This window comes from Lethenteron reissneri, chromosome 46 (assembly GCF_015708825.2).
Source record: "Lethenteron reissneri isolate LAM-NWPU_2019-01 chromosome 46, ASM1570882v1, whole genome shotgun sequence".
Lineage (NCBI taxonomy): Eukaryota > Metazoa > Chordata > Hyperoartia > Petromyzontiformes > Petromyzontidae > Lethenteron > Lethenteron reissneri.
In genome coordinates this window covers 2,605,152-2,618,286 of record NC_083824.1, presented here as the reverse complement: position 1 = coordinate 2,618,286, position 13,135 = coordinate 2,605,152, and the positions used below count along the sequence as shown (strand labels likewise).

The 13,135-nt window shown below is 43.5% G+C and overlaps 1 protein-coding gene across 2 annotated transcripts in view; it reads right to left on the bottom strand.

Annotated features, from left to right (window-relative positions):
* DTWD2 (DTW domain containing 2) overlaps window positions 1–12,808 on the bottom strand; it is a 53,021-nt gene extending 40,213 nt beyond the window's left edge. The window contains exon 1 of one of the 2 annotated variants that reach the window (XM_061570757.1): window positions 12,551–12,808. In XM_061570757.1, coding sequence (XP_061426741.1) covers window positions 12,551–12,765 — 215 coding nt within the window. In that variant the 5' untranslated portion in view covers window positions 12,766–12,808. The remainder of the gene's footprint in view (window positions 1–12,550) is intronic. The other variant, XM_061570758.1, reaches the window with a different exon arrangement.
* Window positions 12,809–13,135: the final 327 nt, after the last annotated feature.

The window sequence follows — 13,135 nt, the reverse complement described above, 5'->3', positions numbered from 1 at the left end:
TCAAGCGTGGATTTCGTCTCCATCCGCGGGGCCCCGCTCGCCTAATTAGCGATTCGCTTAACGGCGCGCATTTACATTCGCCCGTTCGGAAATTCAGCCCGAGGATAACGAGGCCCACGTCTCGAGCTCTCGTCTCGCAAACCGAGCAGAGCGCCTGCACCACGGTTAACCCCCTCCCCCATCACGACGCATAGCGCCGGTGTGCAAAGCCCCCGAGAGTGTACGCACCAAACAACCCAGAGTCTCAGAATGAGGCTAATTGGTGGAATCTTTCGAAGCTGCAATTTATGGGAGTCAACAAAAAAAAAAAGAGGTGGGTTCAATACTGTGCTATTTTGATGAAATCGTTAGAGGCAGTCATCTAACCGTGTAAAAATAACAGCGGTCACGAAACAAAAGATTCCAAATTAAGATGCCAGCGATTATGACCAATAAACCACGAGCACCACCAGATGGCCAAAGTAACTGTAATGCTTCAGGATGCGCACATTAACAAAAAAAGAGACAAATTCATAAAGCCTCGCAATATCACAGTTGGTTGTGTGCAGTATTACCATTATTTTTGAAAAACTATTATTTTTTTACGCGCCAACGGCAAACCCGCTAATGGCAACAGAGCATTATAGAAACACTAACGCACTCGCACAGTATATCACCATGTCCCTTGGCTGACATCATGGGCCTAATTCTCACGTTAATGGAAAAAAACACTTTCCAGCCAAGATAAAAATGAAAAACTGGCTCATCCGGCATAAAATAGTGACAATATTGCTGTTTATTTCACTAAAACTTCGGCCGAAACTTTCTTTCCGCCAACGCATGAAGGGGGCCTTTCTGGTGTCAAAAACACCACTCAAGCGATGTCCGAGGGCAGAGATGGGCACTCACAAACTGCGACATCTCCTCGTGCCTGTAGCCCATCGCCGCTACAAGGACGCCAGCACACGCTCTTTCATCTCCACCCCAAAATCGATCCCTGGAGACTACGATCAATTACCGTGGAAGCAGCAATGGCTCCGGCACACAACGTGCATTTAAGGAAGGGTGGGTGGGGGAAGGCTTTGCTGGGAGAGAAGAAATATATAAACAAATACAAACAAAAACGCGAGTGATGTACCATCATCAATTACCATTCCTCCACGCTTTCTTAGAATCAATTACGACAGTCTGGAATCGATTTACAATTCATTGTGATGAAATCGCCAAATTTACCCGATGCTGCTAATGCATATAAAGTGGCCTGTAATATGATGTCTGTGGTGGTTGCCTTGTGGGGTCTAACGCTGTCGGAGGGGTGCTGAAGGAACTGGGAGGAGTCCATTGAGGGTCCACGCTCTACGGTGCAAAAAACAAAACATCAGCAGATGGCAACATCTGAAAATGTCCGTTGTTTAAGCAGAAAATAACTAAAAAAACAATCCTTATCTATTATACAATGTTGATGCGCAGCTCGGAATAATTGGTCAAAAAGAAGTTAGATAATAATTTACAGTGCTTTTGTCAATCCACTGGTGGATAATTCTGTGTCAATCATGTGGGGTTGTTCCACCATACTGACCACGCTGGTCAGAGCGGGTTGGTGAAGAGGCTGGTGAGGAACACAGAACCAGTTCCCGGAAAATAAACTCAGGCCCCCCCGATTCATAGTGTACTGCGTGAACCATTACAATTAAACTTCACTGTTACACTGACACGTGCAAAAAAATCGTAGTATGTTAATCGATAATAAATTATGCTTATTATACACTTGCATTAATAAACTCCAATAAAGAAAGCAAGCATCTACCAATAAGAAATACTTTAACAACGGAAACGATAAATCAGCAACCCCCAAACCACGATCATTCAATTAATTGCTTCGTTGGTGATGATGGCGGGGTTGGTGAGTCATTGAGTAACAGTGCCCTAACGGAACTTATTGCATCAGTCTTTACCATCCGATCTATGTGCAAACTCTTCACTTTGCCTAAGCCATGAAGGTGGCAACAAGAGAGATTGAACCTATATTTCCAGGTAACCATGCTGAACAGGAGCAACACAGAGATCACACATAACTATGTGTGTACATATTGTCATCATCATCATCAGCCATGGTCAATACACTGCTCGATGAATATCTCCACAAATTTCCACCTTGCGAATTGGGGAGGCAATCCTTGCAATATAACCTGCTTGAAACCCACAAAACAGGAGATTTTACCACTGCATCTCCTTTGGTGTATGTCCTCTCGGACGACTTCTATTCTTTTGCTGCCACTTTCATCATTATTCTTGACAACCGGCCATCATTCCTCCTAAGTAAAGTTCCAAGCCCAAAGCCCACTTACGTTTCACGACAGTTTGAGTGATATCACCAACACGTACTGACCAGCGCGGTGAAGTACGGTCGCGAATCTCTCCCCAGTGGTACACAGGGACAGCGAAAACGATGGGAGAAATCAATTCACAAGGCAATGCCGCCCCACGCACACAAGACTGACGTTTGAACAGAAAACAATAAACACCGATTAATTAGGCACAAGCCCAAAGCGGTACACGGTTATAAACACTACATTTTAAAGATTTATTATGTTCCTCCCATCATTTCATTTTGTTGCATTTTGTAACACAGCGCTTGTTTTTTTAACTCGCGTGCAGGTTTTTCACGGTTGTGCTGTACGGCTATGCAGTGTTTTCGGTGTGTGCAGAGTGCAGTTGGGCACAATGTGCGACGTTTTGCTCCGTAGGGCACCACGGAAGCAAGATGATATCTCCCTTGCCGCGTGCACAAGAGGTCGTGGGGTTCCATCCTGACCCTGAAGCCTGTATATTTGGAGTTTTCAGGTTCTCCCCGTGGTCACGTGGATTTTTGTCCGGGTTCTTCTGGTTGTGCCCTCCAAATCTAGAAACATGCGTATTATTTTGCTGCTACTATAAATTACCACATATGATATAGGCCACTTCGATGAGCTATGGGAGCTTAATCAGGAGCTTCATTTCAGTTTCTGAAACTGACTTCTACAGTTACAACACAAAAAAATACACACCGGAATACTGCGGGTGTATTATTAAACCGTAAAATAAGTGGCGTCTGCTTCAGTGGTTGTGGAAGATTCCGTTACGTCATTCGAGAGAAGCGTTTCGCACGCTGGCGTCACACTCCAAATTAGTTTAATCTCAAGAGTTCCTTGCAAATTTCTGAATTGGGAAAATACATAACAATCGTCATTCCCTCCTGGAACCACATGGCAGGACTATCTTCAAATAATGTTGAGCCTGTGAGGCTTTCCTGGGTAAACAGGACAAATAATAATAAAAGTAGTACTTGGTTTTTATAACAATATACAGTGGGTATACATTTAATTTTAATGGTTTCAATAGTCTTGATCTGAAGCATTCGTGACTGCAGGAATCCATACTCTTTGGTTCTTTCGGTAAAGTCATGTAGGGAGAAAAAATAATAGATCACGACGTTTCGATCGCCACACAAGCAATCGTCATCAGGTGGGATAGAGAACGATTGCTTGAATGGCGATCGAAACGTCGTAATCTATTATTTTTTCTACCTACGTGACTTTACCCAAAGAACCAAAGAGCATGGCTTCAATAGCTTTTAATTTGGGTAAATGTTTTGAAGGAACTGGATTGGGTAAAAATTCGCAATATGTGGAACATTATTGTTTACAATGTGTCACGGAGGCGAATTATGTTTTCAGATGAGTACTACACATTACCAGATGTAATACACAACTGCTTTAATTTCAAGCGCTACACAAATGTTATAAACAGCATACATTTTTTTCCCTCTTCAAATTAAAGTTCCTTACTGTTGTTTAACGGCGATTGATAATAATTAATGGTAATGCACGCGAGCACAATTAACCACGTGCACCCCAATTAGTGGGTTTAACCACACGAGGCCTACCGCTCAGCTTAGTCTACAGACTATTGTAGAGGTTCACCACACTCATTTATTTCAATCACTGTGCAAAGTGAGCGCATCTCAACGCTCAACAAACGAGCATTCGGTCATGGTCCTCATCTCCATCGGTGGTCCCAACTTCCCGCCAAGCAGTCCTCGTTTTTTAAAAATCAGGAAACAAAGAAAGGTAGCGAATGGCTTCTTGATTACATTGTGCTTATTTGCGTGTTTTTCTTTGTGCGAGAAATTGATTACCGTTGTTATCGTGTCTATAGATTAGTGGGCATTGGTTCACGGTGTGCAACCATTTCGCATTGTGACTCCAAGTGTAATGACACGTGACACATTTCCAGGATATAGCAATACTTAGGCAATTGGCTTTTCCTTAATAAAAATAAATAATTAAATTCGCCTGCTATTTTTATCAGAAAACCAATAATGAGAACTTAGTGGGAATTATAATGAAGTGAAAATGTTGGCTGTCCAAGTGATTGAAACAATACATGTAGAATGTTTATCTGGGATATAGATCATGGGGCGATAGGAAATAATTCAATGATTATTTTAATGATTGTTTTTTGTTTGTTATGGATATATTTAATGTTTAATTGGCTGTGTGCCATGACACGCATTCACGTGCGGGCTCCCACTCAACATCTGTGAAGCAAAATTTTTTTACTGCCTTTTTTCTTTAAAGATTGGCAAATCTTAACGGTGGAATATATTTTTCACGTGATTTTTTTTACCTGGAACGAAATAATTGGTATATTTTTATATATTTTATGAGTCTTTAAAAAATATAAAATAAACTGCGAGGCAATTAAAAAAAATGTTCACCCTCCTGAATTCAAATAAGTAATTTAACACGACAGTAGAGAGCAAATGCCAAAACAAAATGAAAATAATTAATAAGTGTAAGTGGTAGATTATGAAACAGCAAATCAGCATACATTTTCTATAACACATTTAGCATAAATATTTAGCCCAGTTGCTGAAAAGTGTCTGGAATATTAGCCTGTGAATCACTACCCTCAACATCAACTAAAAGCAAAAGACATCCTCAAAGTTCACGTTCTAAATCAGCTAATTCCTTTTTGTTTCATTACATATCCTCACCAGTGCCACTGCTAATGCTGCTACCTGTCATATCAATAAGACCTAGCTAAATTAAAATGTATTAAACACGCGTGGTTTCGCAGATGCTTGTATTTCAAGAGTCGTTTTCCAGGTCTGGCTGCATGTCGAACATTTCTTCTCTCAAGATTTCGCCACGCACGACTGTGGGAATCTTCAAGAGTTGAACTGAATTCAAAGGATTCACGTCATAAGATGAAGTATCCTTTCCGATCGCCCGAGACAATTGCCCACCAAAGCGGATTTCACTGAGCTACCTCTGGCATTGGGCAGCACATTCCGACCTGCCTTGCCACTCACAGTAATGTTTGTCACATGACAATTGAATCGATGTTTAATCCTCAGCGCTGGAATGTAACCACATCAAGTGCATAATCAAAACTATTGTTACGGGGGGTTTTGTGTGTGGGCATTGGTGAATGGGTTTAAACCATTAGTTTATCACACCTGAGAACTGGGTTTAATCAGGAAATTGCCTGGATTCAAACTCAGGCATCAGGTGCCAGGTCAGTGAGTGAAATGACCTCTCAGCGAGCCACCCACCTGCCCGGCTACATTTTCCAAACCACGATTTTAATCCATAATAAAGGTGTTTGGATTAAATCACGTAAATATAAATGTGTCATTAATCCACCACCACCCGACACAATGCAATTAGTAAAGTTGGTCACGTAAACATAGCTGTCAACCCACACGATTTACCCGTATTCTTGTACAGGGAAATTGAGTTCAGGTCCATATGGCGTCCAGCCATTTCCATACGGGAAAAAAAATGTCTATTTATTTGTGTTTCTTCCTTGTGATGAGACTTTGTAGGATGAACGTTGAGATTTATAAGGGCACGGGGTGACCAATAAGGCCTGAATTGGTCTGTAATAAGGTAGGCGCTGATAAGGGGTTGACAGGTATACGTAAACAAAACTCGTCAATTAGTTACTACTTCAGCATACCTGTGTGTTGAAGAGTAACTTGCTACTTTATATTTGTTTATTTTTTTAAACAGATGCTGAGCACAGGCCCAATGGCCCAAAATGTTTAGAGGTCAGCAAAAGTGGACTCAAAAGCTTAACCATAGTAACAAAAACAACCACCATTCACCACTAAATGGGGGCGACATCACCACGGCACTTGTGCCAGGCTATGTGCAGGTCACGGGACAGACCCAAGTGCCATGGGTTGACCGACTGATATGACTGGCAGATGACCATAGTGCCACCACACTGACAAGACACCCAACAAATCACCAACCGTCTCTTTCAGTTGTAGCGGTGCCAATTTAATTACACGCACACACCAGGGGGCAGGTGGGTAAACAAGCAGAATATGCCGAGCCGGATGAAGCCCCCACCCCTCTCACACCTTCACACCAGGCTCTACTGCTGTTCCTTAGAGCCCTTGGTTAGGAGCCCAATATTTAGCGATAAGCACTTCAAAGGTGTGCCCCAAATGCCAGCTCACATCATGCATACTGAAGTTAAATGGTTTGCTGAACTTGCGTCGTGAATTTGGAATGCAATGTATGTATTGATCGCAACGAGATATGTGTATTTCAATCTTAAATTTTGAATCATGCACAGTTACGTATATTTAGATTTCAAAAGTGTGCTCCATTTTAATTATGCCACAGATATTTACGTGAATTATGCCAGGGATTTGGGTCTATTTTGGCCCAGACATGAACAAAAAAACTGAGGTATTATTTATTCAAAACGTGTTGTACTTAACCGAGTAATGAGTTGCAACACCTCGCTTACAAATGCATTGGCGAAAGACGACACTTGGCAGGCCAAAGCAATATTATACCGTGCACTATGTAACACAACACACGCATGCCAATGTCTATGCAAATTAACATTTCACAAAATAATTACGCACTGCATGTACAAAAAAACCGCACATGCACACACGGATATGAAGTAAATGAAATTGCTGCTGCTTCAGCGATCAAACACAAGTTGATGATATAAAAAAATTGAGAGGATATATTTTATTCCAACCACACGTGCACGCGCGGGTCTCGATTTAACGTGGCGAATCGGCACCAAATCCTCAGTCATGTCTGATTTGCACGGTAAATCGATGCGCATCAAAAGTGCATTACGACGATCGCTATTTATTTCAACATTTTTGATGATACATGCCGATATATAAACTCCATAAGCAATAAAGTGAGGCCCACTGGGACAGCATGTCTGGCTCGCAAAGGAGACCTGGGATGATCAATTGCTGGTACGCTCTGTGGTCGGAGCTCTCCAGTGGCCATTGCTTCGCCGCTCAGCACGATCCACTGCTCATTCACAAGTTGTTCAGTTGGCTGACTGACTGACAACTCAGAAGGCTTTTAATGTATTTGATGGAGCACAGAATTAGTCAATTCCATCAAACATTGCAAATGCGGGTGTATAAATATGCAGTGAGCATGAGGAGCTAAAGTTTATTCGCTAGGGCAAAAAGTTAAATGTACATATGGATGAAAAGAATTCTCGCCAAAGCTCCTGGGATCTGAATATAATAACGTTCTTTTTGTGATCGCGTTGGTGAGACAGGGCATGGCTTTGCAGAGCAGTGGATGTGAAGAGAGCTGCGCTGAAAATAAAACTGGTGATGATAATTAATGAGAAGGGGGAAGAGAAGAATGCGGACGCTACATGTTCTGACCGCTCAGATTTACATCGTCAATGAGTAAATTTATCTGAAGCACTGAACGAAGAGAATACAAATTCAACCCCCCAAACAGTGAATTCAAGGGACAGGTGAAATACCGTCAAGATTCATGCAAGGCAGCGGGCACACACCTCTCACTCAGAAATGGAATAAACATGAATCGCAGTGTTTATACTAATAAAACCACAGTTAACACGCAATGGGGAAAAATTAAATAATACAACACCCTAATAAAAATTATGAATGCATAAGCGAGCTGCTCGGAAACATGTTTTATGCTCAGGGGTCACCCAGTTATCATGCGTCTGCACACACTGCGCAGTCGCTTGGGGGAAGCAGTGAATCGGGCCCTGCTCGTTTTTAATTTATAAACCGAGATAGAATTATGACTTAGCGACGTAACAATTTATCAATTCTTTTTGTGTTTCCATTCCTCCCAGTCCAATTTCCCGTAGGGATGGAGACGTGTCACACAGAGGAAGATTTCTCATACTCGTTCGGTGGTGAACACAATAATAATTAAGACAGGCCGCCGCCGGGCTACATGTTTTTAGCAAAAAAGAAACACTCCCCCAACGTCCGCAGTGAACTGTAGTTTCTATTATAAACATATTGCACTTCAGCCAATTAGGCAGCATCAGTAAAAGTAGATACATATTTTGTCCGAAAGTTTTCCATCCTTGTCACCAAACTCTGCTGTAAAATTAAAAATGCAGCAGAATGCAATTCAAGTTTGCGGTAAAACCTTGTAGTGAGAGTATTCTGTCAGGGGCTGTTGCCACTCATCTCCATTACAAAAAAACCCACTTAAAACACATGCCTTTCTTAATTTTTTTTCAGGAAAGACTAAAAGTTATTTGACTAGGATGAAGGGAGATTTCCATGAGCCTGAATCAAGTGGGACACATTAGCTTTGAAGAAAAAAGTTACGAGAAAAAATTTTGACATGGCGCAATTAAATTAAAAGTAAGTGTGAACGATAAGGCAATTATTATACCGCATGACTGCCGCGTATTCAACTATCATCTCGATTTTTACGTCCCTTTTTTCGGTCTTAAAACGTTTTAACCACCCTCAGACGCCAGAAACTGGCATCAAATGGTGAATTTGTTAAACCTAAAAAAATTTTGCTAAACGTAATGATGAACGTACATGTCAAATGTTATTACATATTTCCCCCCTGCTTTGTTGTTTTTTCCTCCAACGGGCCCAGCAGCATCAGGTTGACAACACTACGGCACGCGTGTGCATACCAATAAACACAGTTCATCAACCAAGCCTGCCGCTGTGTTCCCGAGGGGGTCTTGGGCCCTAATGCGACCGCTTATCTTCAAGCCCTTGAAAACCACTCCATTAGCCAGGCTCCACGCTCCTAGACTCCGAAGCCCCATTTTGTTTTGCCTCCAAGGCCATAATGACACTCCAATGCTGCATTTGAATCTCAGTTTTGTGCTTCAGAATAATGGTGGAAAGAGAGAGCCGGACAGAATCGTAACATTACCAAAACAAAACAAATTGAAGTATGTAACTGGCAATTGGCAGATTACCACGGTTATCAGGAGATGCACTTCAACGTACTCTCAATTCTTTTCTTAGAATCCTATCACCTCAGTCGCAGACTGATGGCTACCAAAATTAGCCTGAGAGGGATCACGGCCTCTGAGTGTTCTCGAGATTGTGATGATGCATGCCTGCGAGGAGGGGACGGGGGTGGTGGGGTCGGTGGATCGTGCGGAGGCAATCATGTAAGACAAAGTGGCTTGTTGATGGCAGTACAGCAAATAGGTTAACCATTCTCAAGCTTTTCGAAAACAATCCCCGGACACGTGTGGCTTTTCGACAGACATAGGGCATACCAGATTCATACCCGAGTGTACAAAAAAACAGTTGAGAACTCCAAGGAAAATGTATCGAGACTCTGTGATGTTTTCATGTATCTACAGAAACTATTACAAGTCTTGCCTAATGCAGTAAAATGTAATGCCTAAAATAATGACCTCCACCAAGTATTTCTTTTGATAATGCTGCTAAATGGCTGCGCTACTTTTTATGATCAAAATCGCATTCCGAGTTGGTTTAAGTGCCTCAATCATAACATGATTTTTGGCTCCAAGCTATCCACATCTCAGGAAAGGTCTCTTTCGCCACCTCGTGGCCACATTCCATCATCATCATTAGAAACGCATAGTCGACGAAGTTCCGTTGCCGCCAATCAGAATGTCAACGTTTCACCGCATTGTAGGCGGCCTCCTCCAAGATTAGACCGAGGCCACATTTGGTGGCTTCATATTCATCATTGTCATCACCACCACCACGAGCCACTGCCTGGCCACTGCCGGATAGAGGGAGCGCCTTTGGCTGACATTCCATCTCTGGTCTCGTTCTATCGTCATGATACCTTAAATAGCAATGTATCCTGGCCAAATCCACTTGAGTTTTCTCATCGAGAAACAGGTTCAACCGGTGCAAACTACCAGCCATGACAAGTATCAAAAACATGGGGGGATTGATAGCGACAAGAGGAACAAAAGCAGGCCATACTTCACCACGTTGGTCAGTGCTGCTTGCTGGAGGCAGGGCAGGGAGTTTATACTTTGGAGCAGTTCAAATGATTTTGCCGCACGGTTCGCTGCTGCTCACAATGTAGTCTCGCAGCCATAAACATTGGTCTTGTCATACGAAGATCCCCCGTATAGCCTCAACAGACTTGTTGGGGCAAGTGCTGTAAGCGAGCACCTATGAAGGCCAAAACGGCACACGAGGGGGTGGGTGGCGAGCATCACGCCCGGCCGCCTTTGTCTCCCTCATGGGGACGTTTACACACCGCAAAAAGTAATCATTTGAGGCCGAGTTGACGTAGAGGGGGCCCAGAACCGGTTCAGATAATCGTCACTGGTTTTGACCGTGAGCTGGAATCGAACTCGGGTCGCCGGGGTTCGTAGCGCAGCGCGCTAACCGCTACGCCACCGCTCCCATTGTTATATACACACACACAAGACACATTTTAGTTCATTTAAAGCAGGGGCGGGGAACCTTTTTTCTGCCAAGGGCTATTTGGATATGTATAACATCATTCGCGGGCCATACAAAATGATCAACTTAAAAATTAGCCTGTTATATTTGGTCAAACATTTAATTAATTCACCCCTAATTTGATGGCTGGAACTGCTTCTCTTTGGTGAGGCGTGTGATGTTAGCTGGTATAGATTTATTGAATTTCGAGTTCCGCCTGCGGTTGCCTTGGCAGGGCCACACCAAATGATTTCGTGGGCCTCATACGGCCAGCGGGCTTGGACGTTCCCCACCCCTGATCTAAAGGATTGTTCTTGATAGACCGTCTGTTGAGTTGATGCTGTTTCGCACGGTGGTCGCTCAGCCATGCACGACGCAGGCCTCGGAGCTGCTTTGTCTTCCTGAGACGCGACGAGAGGGCAACCCACACGAGGGCAACCCACACGAGGGCAACCCACACGAGGGCAACCCACACGAGGGTGGCCCCACACGAGGGTGGCCCCACACGAGGGTGGCCCCACACGAGGGTGGCCCCACGCACACCCCTCGTGGTGGTGAGAGCGGCTCTCATTGCGAGGCCACCCCCAACAAGTCACGATTTGAACTCGCAACCTTCCCCCAATGTCTCGCGGTGCTGGTGGTGGTGGCGATGCTGCTGCTGTTGCATTGGCAGTAGTGGCACAAGCAGACAATCACGAAATAACAACTCAACACATACTCTTTGGTTTTTTTTTGGGTAAAGTCACGTCGGATAAAATGTTTATTTAATTTTTTTCAGTAAAGCCACGCAGGGAATTTATTTAGTTATTTTTACATTAATTTATTTACATTTTTTCGGTAGTCACGTAGGTAAAAAATTAAAAATAAATTTCGGTAAAGTCACGTAGGTAAAAAAATAACAATTTCGGTAAAGTTAAGTAGATAAAAATTAATTTATTTACATTTTTTACCTACGTGACTTTACCGAAAAAAAACAAAGAGTATGAATCCTTGCAGTCACGAACACTTCAAATCTAGAAACAACTCAACACGTTCGTCAATAACGCTGTGGCCTTAAAAGGGAAAATATATACACACGAGGCGACGTTTCGGGCAATGCCCCTTTTTCAAATTACGAAAATAAAATATCTAGTAGACGACGTTTCGCGTCATGGCCCTTAATGTAAATGTCTTCTTCATAAGGCGACATTTCGCACAATGACCCTTCTTTAATAAGGGTCGTTGCCAAAAGCGTCGGATTACATGTTCCCGAATGCCAGTGTCATTGGCGAATGTGTTGATGGTTTTCTGTTTATTCTTTGTACAGGACGCCGTTTGTTGTAATCGAGGTGGTTCCATTTAACACATAAAATAAAACAATCGTTGGGCTGCTGGCATTCCTGAACAAGTGGTGGAAATTCCACGTTCACATGGCAGGGGGCAGTCCATCCATTGGATCGCTCCTCTTGACTTTCGAGTGGCGTTCCTAATTTTATCGACCTTAAGGGTTGATGGGGTGAGTGAATCTCATACCTTGTAAACATGCAGCCGTGTAAAATTTTGCACCGATGGAACGTATGTTTCCCCTTAGCGGGTAATGAATGTAACTTAATGACATCTACAAATGTTAACGTATGTTAACATTTAACTGTCGAGTAATGCATTTAAATCACGTGACTCTCGTACTGTAACAGCCCCGACTCATCACTTTTTAACGAGGCTTACTGTGAAGCGTATTAAAAAAAATCCCAACACATACTTGTCGATTATTATAGTTATTAATCCAACTCCGTCTTACGATACAAACAAAAATCCGAATTAGTGTTTCATGTTCTGAGGGGAAACCCAACCCAAGCTCACCCGCATCGCGAACATGTGGCCCTGCGATCCGGCGGCTCTGCCGGCAACTCCGCCAGCTGCCCGAACACCGTCGAGGCTCCCTCCTCGTCATCCTCCTCGCTGCCCCCCACCTCGTTGCCTCTCGAGTCGTTCTCCTCCTCCTCTTCTTCTCTCCCGGCAAAGCTGAGGCCGCCGAATCCGCTCACCACATCGCTCAGCCGGCAGCCATCGGCCATGACGCCCGTTGCTTTCCCGCCAAATTGAAACCCGCGCCGCCATCTTAGGTGAGGTCACTCACCCCGCTTCCCCCCTCACCTCCATAATAGGATTGGGGGGGGGGGGCTGTGTGACGTCACGCGTCCCATTGAAAAGCCGATTGGCCCTCCTTGCCCAACATGGCGGCCTGGAGGCTGCGTGGCGACATCGCGTCAAGTTGGTGGTGAAAGTCTCAAGTTCATTTCTTTTTTTCGATTTAAAGCTTTCGTGACTGCAGGGATTCATCTTCTTGGTTCTTTCGGTAAAGTAAAATATTTTATTTTATTATGTTTTATTTTTATTATTTTATTACTTTCCTTCTACGTGACTTTACCGAAAGAACCAAGAAGA